Consider the following 18,667-nt stretch of genomic DNA (forward strand, 5'->3'; position numbering starts at 1 on the left):
GCATTCACCCACCAAGCAGCAGTCTTGCACGCTGCCTTCACTGTTTTTATGATCCTTAAGGAGGCCCAGAGTTACTCAGACAGCTCCCAGTGAGGGGTGGAGATTGGTTGAGGGATTGGTGGGCTATGTTACTCTATTTCCATGACATCATCCCTCTTTTTCCCATGGGTCAGTGGATGCCCCAGAGAAAGACGAGGAATGAAGAGGCCACCTTTCTCTTTCTTGACCATTTCCCAATTACAAATTTATTTAAAGTAAGAAGCTCCGTTTCTGGGTATAAATCCTCCTTGTTGGGTTAGTGTTCTCAGAGCCTGATGCTGGACAGGGAGCTTCCATATCATCTGGGAACTTGTTAGAAATGCAGGTTCTCAGGCTCCATCCCCAGCCTGCTGAATCAGGAACTCTAAAGATGGAGCCCAGCATTCCGCATTAGAATACATCCTCCAGGTGATTCTGACGCATGCTAAAATTCGAGACTCACTGGGTTAAACGACCAGCTATTAATGCATCAACTTACTTATATTTCTTAAGTTCAGATTCACCTCAGAGAATGAGAATGGTGACTGGAATAGAGATGGTAGAGAAATATTACAGCGATGGGCACTCAGGATGAAGGACAGGTCTCAGTCTTTGACAGCAGAGGGCAGGATGAGGGTCACTAGCCACTCTGGACAGGAAAGAAAGGTGGTCAATTTTGTCTGAAACTGGGAAGGTGTCTGTGCATTCAGCAGGTCCTGGGGAAATGACACCTAAGCTAGGATGTCTGAACTTGTTGGGAAAGCTTCTGGTTGATGTAAACCAGAGTGGGATAACAAGAGAACTTAAACAAAAGCTCTGAATTCCAGCAGTTGTCCCTGATTTCTTTACATGTGTGTTTGGGCAACTATGTTTTTCCTATGCCTCTGACCCCACGGGACAAGGATGACTCTTCTCTCTGTTTCAATTCCTTTATACTTTGCCAGATGGATGTTCTTTCCTTCCCCCTACACATATTTCATTGCAATAATAATAAACTATTTATAGTTCACCCAACATGCATTCACATTGCTGCCCTCTCTACCTGGAATGTTGTTTTTCCTTGAATAACCTGAAACTCATTTTATAAAATTTACTGCAAATATCACATCCTCTAGGAAGCCTTCTCTGATTGTTACAAAGTTGACCATTCCTTTCTCTGTGCCACATTTACATTATCTGTAGATCATCACTGTTCTCAGCATATCACATTGTCATTCCCTTATCTGACCTCTCCTGACACTTAAGAAAAGGGATTGTATTTTATTAATCTCTGTAGCTACTTGATAATTCTTAAAAATCAAAACCCCCAAATCTGTGTTCATTATCATATCTGATGATGTTACTAGAATTGTAACATCTTTATTATAATTTTTAACTGAAATTTTGATTAAGATAATTAAAGGTTCACATGCAGTTATATGAAATAATACAGGGAGTTCCTTTGAGCACTTTGTCTCACTACCACTGAATGTAACATTTTATAAAACTATAGAATAACATCACACTCAGGATGCTGACATGGATACAATCTACCATTCCTATGCAGATTTCCCCAGTTTTACTTCAAGTAAAATGGTTCAAAATTGGGAAAGGAGTATATCAAGGCTGTATACTGTCACTCTGCTTATTTAACTTATACGTAGAGTACATCTTGCAAAATGCCAGGCTGGATGAAGCACAAGCTGGAATCAAGACTGCTGAGAGAAATATCAATAACCTCAGATATGCAGATGACACCACGCTCATGGCAGAAAGTGAAGAGGAACTAAAGAGCCTCTTGATGAAAGTAAAAGAGCAGAAGGAAAAGGCTAGCTTAAAACTCAGCATTCAAAAAATGAAGATCATGACATCCAGTCCCATCACTTTATGGCAAATAGATGGGGAAACAACGGAAACAGTGACAGACTTTATTTTTGGGGGCTCCAAAATCACTGCACATGGTGACTGCAGCCATGAAATTAAAAGACACTTGCTCCTTGGAAGAAAAGCTATGACTAACCTAGACAGGATATTAAAAAGAAGAGACATTACTTTGCCAACAAAGGTCTGTCTAATTAAAGCTATTATTTTTCCAGTAGTTATGTATGGATATGAGAATTGGACCATTAAGAAGGCTGAGTGCTGAAGAATTGACGCTTTTGAACTGTGGTGTTGGAGAAGACTCTTGAGAGTCCCTTGGACAGCAAGGAGCTCAAACCAGTCCATCCTAAAGGAGATCAACCCTGAATATTCATTGGAAGGACTGATGCTGAAGCTGAAGCTCCAATACTTTGACCACCTGATGTGAAGAGCTGACTCATTTGAAAAGACCGTGATGCTGGGAAAGATGGAAGGCAGAAGGAGAAGGGGACAACGGAGGACAAGATAGTTGGATGGCATCACCGACTCAATGGACATGAGTTTGAGCAAGCTCTGGGAGAGGGTGACGGACAGGGAAGCCTGGCGTGCTGCAGTCCTTGGTGTCTCAGAGTCGGGCACAACTGAGAGATTGAGCAACAACAGTGTGTATTCACATGTACGTGTGCACGTGCATGTGTGTGTCACCCCTGTGGAGTCCTCAATCCACCACCACAGGATCCCTCATGTGACCTTGTATAACCATATCCATGTCCCTCTGTCAGGGAAGGGAAGCCGTAACACTCAGGAAGCACTAATTATCCTCTAAACTTTTGTCTTGTCAAGAATGTTATACAAATAAATGCATTCATAGTATGTATTGATAAATTTGTGCGATTGATTTTTTTTCACTAGCATAATTCCCTAGAGATTCATCCAACCTGTTGTAAGTATCAATAGCTTATTATTCATCTAGTAGTTTTATTTTCACACTTCCCTTGATGACTAATGCTGTTGAACAGCTTTTCATGCACTTATTTCTATCTGTTAATCTTCAGTGAAATTTGTCTTCCTATCTTTTGCCCACTTGCTAGTTGGATTGCCTTTTTTTTCCCCCCCACTGTTGTGTTTTGAGAGTTCTTCATGTAACTAAATCATTTGTTGGATATGCAGTTTGTAAATATTTTCTGCCATCTGTAGCTTATATTTTCACTATCTTCCCATGGTATTTTACCAAGCAAAAGTTCTTAATTCTGAATGAAGTCTAATTTATCAATTTCCCTTTTTTGGATCATGCTTTTGGTGTCAAGTCACAACTCTTTGCCTAACCCTAGGTCCCAGAGAATTTCTTCCATTTTTTCTCTGAAAGTTTTGATATTTTTATGCTTTACTTTAAATCTGTGATCCATTTTGGTTAATTTTTATATATGGTGTAAATGTTTGTCTTAGGAGTTGTTTTTGTTTTGGTTATAGATGTGCTATTGCTCCAGCATCATTTGTTGATAAGACTATTTTTCCTTCATTGAATTGATTTTGAATTGTCCAGAGTCAATAGAGCATATCTGTGAGGATCTACAGTTCTGGATTCTGTAGTTTTTTTCTTTTTCCATTGATCTACGTGTCTACAGCTCCACAGTATGTGTACGTGTTAGCCGCTCAGTCATGTCCGACTCTTTGCAACCCCATGGACTGCAGCCCACCAGGCCCCTCTGTCCTTGGAATTCTCCAGGCAAGAATACTGGAGTGCACTGTCATTTACTTCTCCAGGGGAACTTCCCAACCCAGGGATCGAACCTGGGTCTCCTGCATCATAGGCAGATTCTTTACCATCTGAGCCACCAGGAAAGCCCTTATTCCTCTGCAAAACACAGCAAACAACCAAAAAAACCCCACCACTGTTTTGATTACATCAGCTATACCGTAAGCCTTGATATTGGACAGAGATTTTTTCCTACTTCATTTCTTTGTCAAGATTGTTTTAGCTGTACAGCTGTGCTTTGCTATTTTAGGTTAAGCTCTTCTATGTCTACAATGAATCCTGTTGGGTTCTGATAGGAATTGCATGAAACCTACAGATCAATTTAGGGAGAACTGCCATTTTAACTATGGTTAACTGCCATTAGCTATCCATGAATATGGTATATTTCTCTACTCATTTAGGTCTTTGATTTCTTTTCTTAATATTTTGTGATTTTCAGCACATGGATTCTGTACATGTTTTATAAAGTATATATCTAAGTACTGATATTTTATTTTGGGGGTGATTATAAATGATAGTGTACTTTTAAGTTTTTATATGTTCATTTTTAGTGATATACAAAGACATGCAACTGATTTTTCTTAGTTAAGTCTATCATGTAAACTTTCATAGATTCTTTTGGATTTATATATAGACCATTGTGTCATCTGCAAAGAGAGAAAATTTGATTTCTTCCTTTCCAATCTGTATGCCTTTTATTTATTTTTTTTCTTGCCTTACTATGGTGCCCAGAATATCAGGTACTATGTTGAATAAGAGAAGGGTAAGTGGACATCATTACCTTGCTCTTGCTCTCAGGGAAAAAACCATCTTTCACCATAAAAATGATGTTAGCTGAGACTTTTTGTAAATGTTCTTTATTAAATTGAGGCAATTCCCCTCTGTTCTTAACTTGCTGAGAGTTTTTATCAAAAATGAGTGTTGGGTTTTCTCAAATGCTTTTACTGCAACAGTCAATAAAACCACATGATTTTCTTATTTAACTGTTGATATGGTATTTTATATTGGTTGATTTTCAAATGTTGAACCAGTCATGCATATCTAGAATAAATCTCACGTGGTCATGGTAAACAATTATATTTATGCATTGATGGATTCAGTTTGTTTATATTTTGTTGAGAATTTTTCAGTCTAAGTTCACGAGACATACTAGTCCGTAGTTTTCTTTTTTTACATTTGTCTGGTTTTGATATCAGGGTAATACTGCTCATAAAATAAATTTGGAAGTGTTTATTCCTCTTCTATTTTCTGAAAGAAACTGTGCACAATTGGTGTTCTTTAAATATTTGGTATGATTTTCCAGTAAAACCTTGTGGATCTAGAACTTTCTTTTGGGGAGCTTTGTAATTATCAATCCTACAGCTGCAAATTCTGTAGTAGTGTCATCTATTCTGTGTCTTCTTTCTTCTTCATCTTTGTCAGTCTTATTAGAGGCTTGTAAACTTCACTGATCTTTTTCAAAGAGCCAATTTTTTGTTTTATTGATTTTTCTCTGATGCTCTCTTATTTTCACTTCAGGGGTTTCTGCTCTTGATTTTTATCATTTCTTTCTACTTGCTTTGGGATATACTTTCTCTTCTTTTCTAGTTTCTTATGATAGGGGCTTACTTATTGAAGACCTTCTCTCATTTTCTAAAATAAGCATTGAGTGCTATAAATTTCCCTCTCAATGCTATTTTATTAACATCCTAATATTTTTATATTTAAAAATGTTTTTCATTTTCAAAAATTTTTATTAAATATTTTAAAATTACTTTAAAATATTTTAAAATATTTTTAAATAATTTTATTTCCTTCAGGTCTTATTCTTTCACTCATGAATTACTTAAGAAATATGTTGTTTAATTTTCCTGTTGGTTTTCTATTTTAGATTGGTTTTCTATTATAGATTTCCAGTTTAATTTCATTATAGTCAGGGAACATACTGTGCATGATTACAATTCTTTTCAATATGTTAAGGTTTGTCTTATGGCCCAGAACATGGTATCTCTTGGTGAATATTCCACGGGCATTTGAAATTAAAAAATGTGTTCTACTATTGTTGGGTAGAGCGCTATATAAATTAGTTAGATGCTGTTGGTTGGTCGAGTTGTTCAGATCTTGTATACCCTTGATGATTTTCTCTTTAGTAATTCTATCAGTTGTTGAGAGAGAGGTGTTGAAGTCTTCAATTGAGGATTATATGTATTTCTTCTCTCAGCCCTATAAGTTTTTGTTTCAAGTATATTTGAAGCTTTTGTTTGGTATATGAACATTTAGAATCATATGTCTTCCTAGCAGATGGAACCTTTTATCATAATGTAATGTCTAACTTTGTGGCTAGTAATTTTCTTTGCTCTAAAGTCTACCTTATCACATATTAATATAGGTAATTCTGCCTTTTTAAAATTACTGTTTGCATGGCATATTCTTTTCCATTCTCTTTCAGCCTACTTACATCATTGGCTATAAAGTGAGTTTTTCGTAGCAGCATATAGCTGGGTAATTTTTTTATTTTAATTTGTTTTGAAGCTCTCTGTCTTTTGACTGGTATATTTGGGCCACTTACATTTAAAGTAATTATTCATATGTTAGTGGTAAGTCTGACATTTTATTATTTGTTTTCTCTTTATGTCCTCTGGTTCTCATTTATGTTTCCTTCTTCTTTTTTTGGTCATCCTATGGATTATTTGAACATTTTTTAGGACTCCACCTTAATTTATTTATATTCTCTCTTACTGTATTGCTTTCTAAAATTTTCACAGTGGTTGATTATATTACAACCTGTCATAAGTACGGGTATTTTAATACCTGTAACTGTGACAATCTACTAGTATCACCATTTAACTACTTCAAATGAAAGTATAGAAACTTTACTTCCATTAGGCTCCTTTAACTTACCTATTTTTAATTATTAATTTCTTGAGCATCATAAGTTTTGTTTCAGTCATCAAACATGATTTAAGAAGCTTATGAGGAAAACAATAATGTGAGGATTAATTTTATGTAACTGGGTCACAGTATGCCCAGATATTTGGTCAAACGTTATTCTGGGTGTTTCTGTGAGTTTATCTTTGGATGAATTTCACATTGTGTGTTAGGTAAAATGTAGATTTTATTCTGAAAGCAATGAAGAACACGGAAACATTTTGAACAAGAATTATATGAACAAACTTGCATAACAGATTGTACTGCCTTGCATTGTGCAGTTAGTGTTGACCACGATGACAGAGGAATCACAGTTAGAGTAATAAAGAGGGCTTATGAAATATGTTGGAAAAAGCTAACAGATAAGAAATTTTCATTATAGGAATGTCTTTAGTTAGGATGAACACATATACATACTCAAGTGTATGCATATGTAACTGTATAAATTCTTATTGATTTGTTATATAAATGATTTAATAATACTATATCTACCCAGTTCCATCATGATTTCAAACCTTCAGTAAAATATATGACTCACAAATCTATTGATTAATGAATTTTGAAGGATTATTAAACAAGTCCACATTTCCATTAATTTTAAGCAGTGAAAAGAGAACATAGGGAGTAGTTGAGAAAAAATTAATTCCCCAAATTAAAAAAAAACATGGAATTAGACTGAGATTTATCCAATGGATTCCCTTTAGGAACTTATGGAAAGGCCTAGAATTACAAAAAAAAAAAAAAAAAAAGTGAAAGTAGTTCTCCATGACTTCCTTTTGTCTAAAAAAGTTAAGGTGATCTCAAAATGTTGGAGAAATAAACACAAGAAACTTGAGGCTATCTATATTTTTTTAAAAGAATCAGTTACTTTAAAATTAAGGCTGTACTGAATATAATTTTTAAAAATTTTTATTAAAGTATAGCTGATTACAATATAATGTAAATTTCAGGTATTGTGTAACAGCACAATTACCTGAAACTTTTAGATGGCTTCCATATCTTGGCTGCTATAAACAATGCTACAGTGAACACTGATGTGAGTTTATCTTTTATCTTTTCAAATTATGGTTTTCTCCAGATATATGTCCATGAGTGAGACTGCAGTATCATATGGTAGCACTGTTTTAGTTTTTTAAGGAATCTCCACAATGTTCTCCATTTGTACTAATTCACATTTCCACCAACAATATAGGAGGGTTCTTTTCTCTCCACGTCTTCTCCGATATCTATTATTTGTAAACTTTTTGATGATGGCCATCCTGACTGATGTGAGATAGCTTTGAGTTACATTTCTCTAATAGTCGGTGAGGTTTAGCATCTCTTCATGTGCCTTTTGGTCATCTGTATGTTTTCTTTAAGAAATGTCTATTTAGGTCTTCTGCCCATGTTTTGATTGGGTTGTTTTTTTTTTAATTGAGCCGTATGAGCTATTTACATATTTTGGAAATAATTCCTTATCGGTCACATCATTTGCAACCCATTCTGTAGGTTGTCTTTTCATTTTATTTATGGTTTCCTTTGCTATGCAAAAGCTTTTAAAAGCTTTTAAGTTTAATTAGGTCTCATTTGTTTCTTTTTGTTTTTATTTCCATTACTCTAGGAGACAGATCTAAAAAAATATTACTACAATTCATGTTGAATTTCACATCTGAATCTATAGACTGAGTAAAACAAATTCCTCCTTTTTTATGGATGGGTCTCATCCAGTCAGTTGCAGGCCTGAATAGGACAAAAGGCTGACACTCCCCTGAGTAAGAGGGAATTCCTCCTGCCTGACTGCCCTTAACCTGAGCTATCAATTTTTTCTTGCCTTCCAACTTAAACTGAAACAGCAGTTTTTCCTGGTCTCAAGCTTGCCAGTTTTTGGACTGGAACTACACCATCAGACCTCTTGGGTCTCTTGCTTTTTGATTGTGGATCTTGGGATTTGTCAACCTCCATGATCACATGAGCCAATTCCTTTAATAAATATTCTTATATATGTATGTGTGCACATGTGCACGCACACACACACATACCCTATTGATTCTGCTTCTCTGGCGAGCCCTTACTGATACAGTTATTGTATGCACCTATATTTTTGCTTTTTCTCTGTTTAATTTTTATTGAAGTATAATTGCTTTACAATGTTTATTTCTGCTTTTTCAGTTGTTTCTCCCTTCCTGAAGCTCTAAGGTTTATTCTTTTATCATGTCCTTTCTATTTGAAAAACTTCCTTTGGTTGACCTTTAAGGGTAAACCTGCTAATGATAAATTCCTTTGTCTCTTACAAAACTTATCACGTGTGGTAACAGAAACTGACTCTCAGGCTGTATGGGGTACCTCCTTCCCTGAAGTTCCATCTAGACTTGGAGTCAGGAACAGAGGGTGCTTATAGGATTACATAGTGCCAAGGCTCAGATAGGAGAGTTTAGGGCCTGGTTGTCATCTGCACACAGGCATCTGCTGAGAGATTTTTCTTCCTGTCTGATATTTATCTTCTGGCACTGTGAGGGTGTTCCCTTGTTAACAACTATGAGGGACCTTCAGGCAGGCCTGCACTTTGCTCATGGCACACGGGAGACGTTCTCCTGCCACGACTCCAATCCCAGACGCTGGAAAAGCTGCTTCCGTGCTCCTCTCAGAAGCTCCTCTGTGGTCCTCAGGCTCATCCAGCAGCCTCTGGGCTCACTAAGCTCACAGGCAGTCAGAAGACTGCTTCAGGTCCATCTGCTCACCTTGCTAGGGATCAGGAACACCAGTCTTTGTGGACCGTTCAAAAGGGATAGAAGCCTGCAACTATTTTGTCCAAAACCAAGCGTAATCGTGGTTCTCTGTTATTTCCAATTCTCCTTGGTTCTGATAGGGGAAAGGCGTAGGGATCCTTCTCACACAGATGAAGTTATTTAAGCTCTTTTTGCTTCCCCTCTAATTCTTCCTTCTGTAGCTCAGAGTGTTCTAAAATAGTTTTAGGTACATTCTAAGCATCTTCCTATTCTTCCAAAAGGAACACACTAAATTTAGTGGAAGAACTGCCAGTGGTTGAGGGTCAGTCCCCTCTTATTCAGAAAACTGCCTCAAGTCCCAACTACAACCCCGTGTACCCCACACCTAACCTGCCAACCCCAAAACCATAACAAGACCAACAGAGAGAAGAGGATGTTCCCTCTGAAGTTAACAGTTGTTGGAAGGCTATGTCTACAACTCTCCTCTGGGGAGGAGATGTGCTTCTCTTTCCCTCCCTGTGTTAATCGGCTCGGGCTATTGTAACAACATACCGCAGACTGGCTGGCTTAACAATACAGATTTATCATCTCACAGTCCTGGAGGCCAGGAGTCCAAAACGAAGGTACTGCAGGATGGGTTCTTGCTGACAGAAGGGTCAGTTCCAGGCCTCTCCCCTCAGTTTGAAGATGGTTCCCTTCTCCCTGTGTTTTCACATCATCTTCCCTATGTGTGCACCTTTCAACCCAGATTTCCCCTTTTTATAAGGACACCGGTCACGCTGGATTAGAGTCAACCCTAATGACCTTGTTTTAATTTAATTTCCTTTGTAAAGATTTCTGTCTCCAAACAAGGTCACATCCTGAAGTACTGGGGATTAGGACTCCAGTCTACCTTTTCTCTTTGAGGGGTAAGTGTAAGTCCCTAGAGCCAAGTGATGATCGCAAAGGGGAGCTTGGTGATTTGTTCCCTGATGAAGCGGCTGATTTGTCACTGAACTTGCCGGTCTCCCTGGTGCCGCCAGAGCAGGTAAGAGACATGCAGAGGGAAGCCCCCCGCCTCCGTCTACTCCACCTCCACCTGCCTGGGCCCCAGAAGCTCTAGGTTTTCAAGAAGAATGTTAGTTGTCAGGTGGATTCTGCACATGACCTCAGGCCCCAAGAGCTGGCACACAGGTGAGAGAGGAGGATCCAACCTTGCCAGGGATAACTCAGTGCGGGAGACAGAGGCACACACAGTGGAGGAATAGAGTCTTTTGCTACCAACTTAAGGGAAGCTGGAAGACACAGCTAAGTCTCAGGGACTCCCCATGTCTATGGGACCAAAGGGAGCTCTTCATCCATCCAGGTTCTGTTAGGAGCATCTGGGACCCACAACCAGAAGAGCAATGACCTAGATGAGTGGCCTGGAGGGCTGTGGTCCATGTGGTCACAGAGGGTCGGACACGACTGAGCAACGAAGCATGCACACAGGCATCATCAGGAAGAGCCCCGCAACTTTGTCACGGCTGTAGGGCAAGGCCACCCCCCACACCTCCACAATTCCAATGGGAAATAGATATTCAACTAGCCAAAACTGAGGAAAGGGACTGGAAATAAACCAAACCATGTCAGGCTTGCTGTTCATCGAGTTGAGACTCTAAACAATCAAGTGCACATGCACACATAGCAGCCCTAAAGTATATTCCGCTCCAGTTCCTGTTGTTTCACTTGGCGTGAGACTGTGGCAGTCTCCCCTTTCACTGCGTTACAGTAAACACAACTTTTAATGACTATGGTTTCTATCAATCATCTTGTAACGTGATAATATGTATTTAACCTTTTTTTCTATTGGACATTCAGGATACAGTTTGCATTTTCGAATTATAGGTTGTCATAATCATCTTTGTACATACATCTATGTCCAATTTCTATTTCAAAGAGGAGACATTATTATCCTTACTTTTTTTCAGATGGGACGATTAATGCTATCCAATTTCAGATGTTAAGTGATTTGCCTTCATCACATGCTAAACCCAAGTCTTCTGAAAATGAATCACTGACTATATTATCAGTAAATGAAAACTCTCCTTTCTGCCTAAAGTAAAACTTGAAAAGCTATTTCATTTTCTCACCCATTTTACTCTCTATTAAGAGACTGTGTTATACTAGATAATGAGTTATGTTTTATTTATAGAATATATCCATAATATTCTGTATACATCTTAGCTAAATGTATTTTATATCAGCTGGATATTTCATTAGCAAGAGAGAAAGATGGAAAAATTCATGAATTGGAGCTTCAAATATCTGTTTTCAAAACCCATTAGAGAGAGGTAGTTTACCATCACAGTAACTGTTTGTGACCACAAATATATTATAGCACATGGGTCTGAATTTAATCTGAGTTTATCACACGGTAGAAGACAGCAGCAAAGTAGTGATGAAGAATTATGGCCTCACTATTCCTTAAATATGGTTGGAACTATGATCTGCCATTTCCATGCTGTACAAACCTGAATAAATTTTATCTCTGCACCTCTGTTCCTAGTCTATAAATTAGGAATAATCTTAGTACCTACCGCAGGGTTCATGAGAAGACTAAATGAGAAAATTCCTATAAGGTTCTTATCTTAAGGACAAAACATACTCCACAGAAAATGTTCCATGAATGTTATCTACTAATATTACTTCTTTTAGAAACCACAGGTTAACCTCCATTTAAACATAGATATTGGATTCAGGGTTATTTACCCTCTGATGTAGATACAAGAAAGTCATCAGTTTTTACCCTCAGTTCAGTTCAGTTACTCTGTCGTTTCCGACTCTTTGCAACCCCGTGAACTGCAGCACGCCAGGCCTCCCTGTCCATCACCAACTCCCGGAGTTTACTCAAACTCATGTCCGTTGAGTCGGTGATGCCATCCAACCATCTCATCCTCTGTCATCCCCTTCCCCTCCTGCCCTCAATCTTTCCCAGCATCAGGGTCTTTTCAAATGAGTCAGCTCTTCGCATGAGGTGGCCAAAGTATTACAGTTTCAGCTTCAACAATACCAACTGTATTTTTAACATGTAAATACAAATACATTAATGCATCTGCAAATATTTATAAAAATTATCATCATAATAAGTAAACAGAATTATAATAAAGGGCTTCCCTGGTGGCTCAGTTGGTAAAGGATCCACCTGCAGTACAGGAGACCTGGGTTTGATCCCTGGGTTGGGAAATCCCCTGGAGGAGGGCATGGCAACCCACTCTAATATTCTTGCCTGGAGAATCCCCATGGACAGAGGAGCCTGGTGGGCTACAGCCCACGGGGTCACAAAGAGTCAGACATGACTGAGCGACTAAGCACAGCAGATTATAATAAATGTGTCTTTTATCTTATATCCTGGTAAGTCCCTTTATGTTCTTTCACAACATGATAAATATTGACTGAGGAAAATAATGAAATTAAGTCATACACTGGGTAAACAGTAGTTAGGTTTAGCTTGAAATACAAAACTGATTACAGCAAACACACACAAGCCATTTTTGCTGGAGCTCAACATGGATCATGATATAACTTCATGAAATCAAACACTGTGTAACAGGACCAAGTGAAATCCCAACAAAGGGCCGCACGCAGCACCCCACTTCAAGCTGAAGCCTCATTACCAAAGCAAGAGCTTGCTAGAGAGGAATCTGGAGCTTTCTCCCACTTTTAGGAGGAGGATTATTCTGGCCTCCCAGGTAAATCTGTGGAGGATACCGACTTTCTACAGAAATCTTCACCGTGGAAAACAGTACACTTCACATTTTCTTTAGTTGTGTCACAGATGAGGCTACCCAAAGACCAGCAATGGGGAGGCAGCAGCCTTGCCCAAGGATATAGGATTTGTAAGACTGTGAAGAAATCTGGGCAGATTCAGGAATGTGGAAATCCCTAAGCCTCCCCCTCTGCCCAGCCCACAGGAAAGGGTGAGAGGCAAGAGGCAGGGACAGAGCTTGCCATGGCGCTGGACCTCAGAGGTAAGCCTTGTTGGTTTTGGCAATGCCCGTTCCCGTTGTTAGAACACGGCCGGCATGCTGCTGCCAACTCCCTAAAAGAATATAAGGCTTGTAGCACACAAGATGAATGTTCCTTTCCTGCATCACAGGGTGTTACAAATAAAGCTGGAGCTTTTTATATACAATCTAATAGTATGCTACTCAATGGAAAGCAGACGAAGGAGACGAAAGAAAGCCTCATTTTGCAGAGAGGAGGAAAAATGGACATCACCATCCATTTGAAACACATTTCAAAATATGTCAAGGAATGTTTGCATACTATGGAGACAGAGAATTAAGCCTACAATCCAACATACAAATTGTATGTGTGTGTGTGCATATATATATATGTGTGTGTATATATATATATATGTATATATTTTGCCTAGTATAATATAGATTAATAGCAATTTAAAAACGTATCCTGAGAAGTAACAAACAGCTCTTGGATTTTACCTGTAGGAAGAAGCATATACATTGCGGTGGCAGTTTTAAGGTGAAAGATAAGCCTTGCTCTAAATCCTTCACTTTCTAGAGCAGAAGCATTTCTCCCAGCAGGAAGTGGGGCCCCAGGCCCCCACCTACCTGTGCTGGTGTGGGTACTGGGGCTGGCTGGGGGTGGCGGCGCGGAGCTCTGGGCTGGGGATGAGGGCTGTCCATCACTCAGCTGCTTGACTCGCTTGCGGTGAGACTTGCCATTGTAATGGACCTGGGCCTGGGCTTCAGAGTTCAGCTGAATGTTGCACACCTCACAGAAGGAGAAGAGAATCTTCTTTTTCTCTTTACTCAGCTGGTCCTCAGGCCTGTCGTTCTTTATCCCCTTTTCTTCAAAGCCCCTTAGAAAAGTTGCCATATTCATAATTCCATCTTCAGAGTAGTTGTCAGGGCTTAAGGAATACTTCATACCTTAAAAAAAGTACAAGTGCTTGTAAAATATATGCCTTTTTCTTTTCTAGTATGATTATGATTAGCTTTCATGGTATGGCTTAAGCTAAAGTCTCCCAGCTACTCAGGCGTTATGCTTGGGAAAAAATCACCCAAAGCACTTAGCTGAGCAGACATGATCTGTGACATGTGCTCCCTCTATCCGGAGCCTTTTCCACTCCATCCTTGTCTCCTTCTCCCATCACCTCTCTATTCTTTTGCCCTGTTAACTCCTGCCTACCCTGAGACCTTAGCTGGTGCATTACTCCCTCCAGGAAAGTTTTCCCTGGAAATAAGCAGATTCCTGTCTACATGCTGACACAGTGCTAAGTGACCTCCTTTCAGCACACCTCTCACCCCGTGCACTGCATATGTGTGTGTGCACTTATTTGGTTTATGTTTGTTTCCCCAACAGAGTGTGAACTCTGGTGGTGGGGAGCATAAACCTCATTTCTGGATATCCCTTGGGCCTAGAACTGCATCTTTCACATAACAGACATTCAAATATCTGTTTAAGGAAAGGATAAAGGATGCTATGAATCCATACTGTCAGAAAGGATATGTGTAGACACAGAGGTATATATAATACACACACACACCCCTCCACACCTGCTGACAAATAAATGCTCTTACTTGGGGAGGAGGTGAACAGCAAAGACTAAAACACATTATGTCTGGAACTTACATTGGGTTGTATTCCAAAAGCCCCTTTATAAGTCAGCCAGTGAGAATTTGAACATATCCTCTCATAGATGTAGTGAAGCAAATTGTTTTTAGGTGTCCAGATTAGCCCATAAACATCAATTTAGGCTTTGATGAGGCTGAAATGCAGAACATCTGAAATACAAAATAATAGGAATACGATATATGGTAATCCAATAATTGAAAGATAGAAAAAAGTAAAACAGACTAAGATAAAATTTGGTTTAAGTGCTGATTTTCATTTATCTAGATAAGGATAAAATGATAAATTATAATCTAAGTAAAGATTTTAAAGGAGCCTTTCCAGTACCTGAAGAACCTTGGGCAATGAAGATAGCCTTGGCTTTTTATTTTGTTCAGTTCCACTATAACATATCCTTTTTCATTTTTAGTTAAGACCAATATTACCAGTGTTTTGTACATATCGGTGTGACTATTACAATGTTCTTGGTTCTCAACTAGAATAAAGATAAACATATTCTCATAGAGGAAAGAGGAGAATGATATTCAAAGAATATTTGGGCAAAAACTAAAGAAAAGGGATATCCATGAAAAAGATTTGGCTGAGGTGGACCTTAGTGTGCCATGAGGGATGAAGTGTTCAGACAAAGGGAGGATCGTAGCTTGTGAGGGAGTCTGCCTGTGGGAAAAACTCCAAGATACTGGTCTGAGCAGCTGATTGATCCAATTTGGCTTGCAGCTCTAGGGAGAAGCAACTAAAGACTAGTCCAAATTTGGAGCACTCACCAGTTAAATGTTCAAAATTCAGAAAATAAATTACAGTACAGGGTATGACCATAGCGATATTGATTTCATGTATACAGTATGCCAAGAACTTCTTTACACTAACACACCTTTTTGTAAACTGCCATATGCATTATACCATATGCCAAACCATAACCTTCACAGAACTGTTAGAATGTTACTAATTTTGATGTGTCAGACCTCATTGGTTCATAAATACTTTACCCTGGTGCCACCAATTTAAGGAACTCTTTATTTCACAAAACTTTCTAAATGAATCAATTCCTTTCAGCTCTTCAAATAGACCATTTTCTTCCTGAAAACCTATTCAGACTACACAAAAAACAGGTTTAAGCAATTCCTATAACTGAGTTACAAAACATAATTCTGTTACAATTGAAATGTGATTTGAACTGCCCATATATCAATATTTTTTGCTTTAGTCCCTAATCGAAAATGCTATGGTGTCACAAAGCCCTTTTCCACATAAACCTTTAGAAAATATTAGTGCCATAAAAGTTATGTTCAAACATATTACTTTGTACTCTGTCCTAAAATATTAAAATTTATCATAAAAATTACTGAACTAAATGATAAAAAGAATAATTTTGAAAATAAACTTGTCATTAAAATATTATGCCTTGCTTAAAAAACTAATCTATTGTAAAACATAAGGAAAACCAATAACTTTTAACTTTGCAAAGTGAGGTCAGGCATCATCTCACTGAATCATTGAAATCTAAGTATTAAATTTCACCTCAAGCAATGAATATCCTTAACTCAGCTGAGTAATGATGACACTTCCATCTGAAAGTTTAACTTATCTGGAGGTCTGTGGACTTGCCCATGTTCCTAATTAACGTATGGTATTTCACAGAAACAGAATTTACATCATATGCTCCCTTTTAAATTTGAAATCTAAAAAATGACTTCTTTGTATTATAAAAGATATAGTCAGCTTACCAATGCTTTCTGATAGTCATTTGTCCTAGAAATAAGTTATACTTTAGATTTATTTACCTGTTTTAAGTGGTTAAGAAAGGTACCTTTAAAATGAAATAAATAGCTATTCTAGAATTCCCTTGCAACCTCTGCATAATGCCAGAACCTTCATAACTTTGATCCCTATTTTACTTTCTCGTTTACAGACGATCTCCCAAGCCTCCAACACCGTGTCTGTGGGCCACCCTAGGGAGGACACGATGCCTGCGGGTAGGGTGTGCATTCTGTCCACCAAGTCCCAATTGATTAGTCCTGTGCTGGCTTCAGCACACTTCCTCCCCCTTAGGAGAAAAAGAAGTTCAGCCCCTGTTAACAGCCACGTGCAATCAGAACATATTTAATTCCAGAGGTTTGGGGAAAAGGATCTAGAGGTAGTATTGAAGCAAGATATCAGAATCTCAGCATCTACTTTTGGTCTGAGATGAGACAATTTCTAAGCTACGTGTGGTGAAAACATTTATAATGTCATCCTTTTGGCTAAGGGGAAGGTAATAGTTTAAGAAAAGAAAAAAAAAATCCCACTTCTATTTTGAAGTGTTTTTATCAGACTATCTTAAATTACATGTTTCACTTGCATAGGGGAGAAGGACCTTGAGAGGTATCCAATTTTAAACAGAGCTGTGGGCAGTGCTCTGCTCTGGATAGTTTGGTTACATGAAGGTAAGAGAGGTCAAGACAATCATAGCAAGTATTCTATGTCTTTTTTGTACTATTTTATCAGGTTAGATGACCAAGCATTTAACATCCATGACAGAATAAGATATTTTGGTACAGGTCAAGGAATAAGAAAGTTGTTCCTTGAGTTACTGCTTTGGGGAAAAGACAGGATGGGATAGTCGTGTGCATGCTCAGTTGCTTTAGTCGTGTCCGACTCTTTGCAGCCTTATGGACTGTGGCCCACCAGGCTCCTCTGTCCATGGAATTTCCAAGCAAGATCACTGGAGCGGGTTGTCCTTTCTTCCTCCAGGGGATCTTCTCAACCCAGGGATCAAACCCATGCCTCCTGCGTCTCCTGCACTGCAGGCGGATTCTTTGCCACTGAGCCATCATGGAAGCCCTGATGGGATAGTCAGTAACTATCTAAAAGTGAAGTGAAGTGAAATGAAGTCACTCAGTCGTGTCCAACTCTTTGCGACCTCATGGACTGTAGCCTACCAGGCTCCTCCGTCCATGGCATTTTCCAGAATACTGCAGTGGGTTGCCATTAGAGTGATTTTTAATAACCAAGATGCAACGTGTCAGGAAATTTTATACTAACAACTTTCTCTAAAATTGGCCCTGACCTGTGTAGCTATCCAATTATCTTATGTAATAAATTTAAACAAAAAGCAACTGATTCAGAGGTAAAGATTGGAAGCCACAGGAAGAATGTAAATGTATCTTACCTTAGAAACAAGAATGGTCTGAGATTGCTGAATTTCAAATTGTACTATACTGTTACACTACACTGAACTGGGGATCATTTCAGGTTCATAAACTCATCTTTAGGGAAAGTACTGCTCTTGTCATGAATATTTTATGGAGAGACCACACTTCTTTGGAAGGGTAGGATTACCACAAAAGGAAAACATTGTTCCACCGTGAGTCTTACTACAAGATTGATGAGAGCAGGAAGTAGACACAGCCTGTGACTGCCTCTGGGCCTAGGGGACAGGGGACCTGTATGCAGGTATGAGAAACTTATTTCAGGTATTCCATTTGTGGGGAGGTAAACTGATTCCTGAGACAGAGACCAGCCTGAGACTGGGCAGAGAAGGCTGAACAAGAGAGAATGCCTATGGAGGGCTTTGGTCTGTGAACTCAGAGAATTTTAACATCCAGGAACAACTGTCAGATTCTCTATCTGTGTTGCCTTTTTTAAAAAAATTTCTGAAGTCATCATGCAAACATCACAGCTGATGAGGAAATTGTGTGAGAGTTTGGAATGACACCTGAGGTTAAAGACATCCATGGGAGAACAGCAGCAAGGGGTTTAAGGATGTCAGTGACTGGCAAAAGAATGATGCATGGTCTAGAACCAAACAACTAGTTAAGATGTCAATTAACCACTAGCTTGGGCTATC

At 38.7% G+C, this 18,667-nt stretch overlaps 1 protein-coding gene across 3 annotated transcripts in view; it reads right to left on the reverse strand.

Moving 5' to 3' along the window:
• The window catches only part of ZNF385B (zinc finger protein 385B), a 333,103-nt gene extending 318,126 nt beyond the window's left edge, over positions 1–14,977 (reverse strand). For all 3 annotated transcript variants that reach the window (XM_043487744.1, XM_043487745.1, XM_043487743.1), the window contains exons 1-2: positions 14,842–14,977; positions 13,818–14,138 (exon numbers count right to left, since the gene is read on the reverse strand). In XM_043487744.1, coding sequence (XP_043343679.1) covers positions 13,818–14,136 — 319 coding nt within the window. In that variant the 5' untranslated portion in view covers positions 14,137–14,138; positions 14,842–14,977. The remainder of the gene's footprint in view (positions 1–13,817; positions 14,139–14,841) is intronic.
• Positions 14,978–18,667: the final 3,690 nt, after the last annotated feature.

This window comes from Cervus canadensis, chromosome 15 (genome assembly GCF_019320065.1).
Source record: "Cervus canadensis isolate Bull #8, Minnesota chromosome 15, ASM1932006v1, whole genome shotgun sequence".
Lineage (NCBI taxonomy): Eukaryota > Metazoa > Chordata > Mammalia > Artiodactyla > Cervidae > Cervus > Cervus canadensis.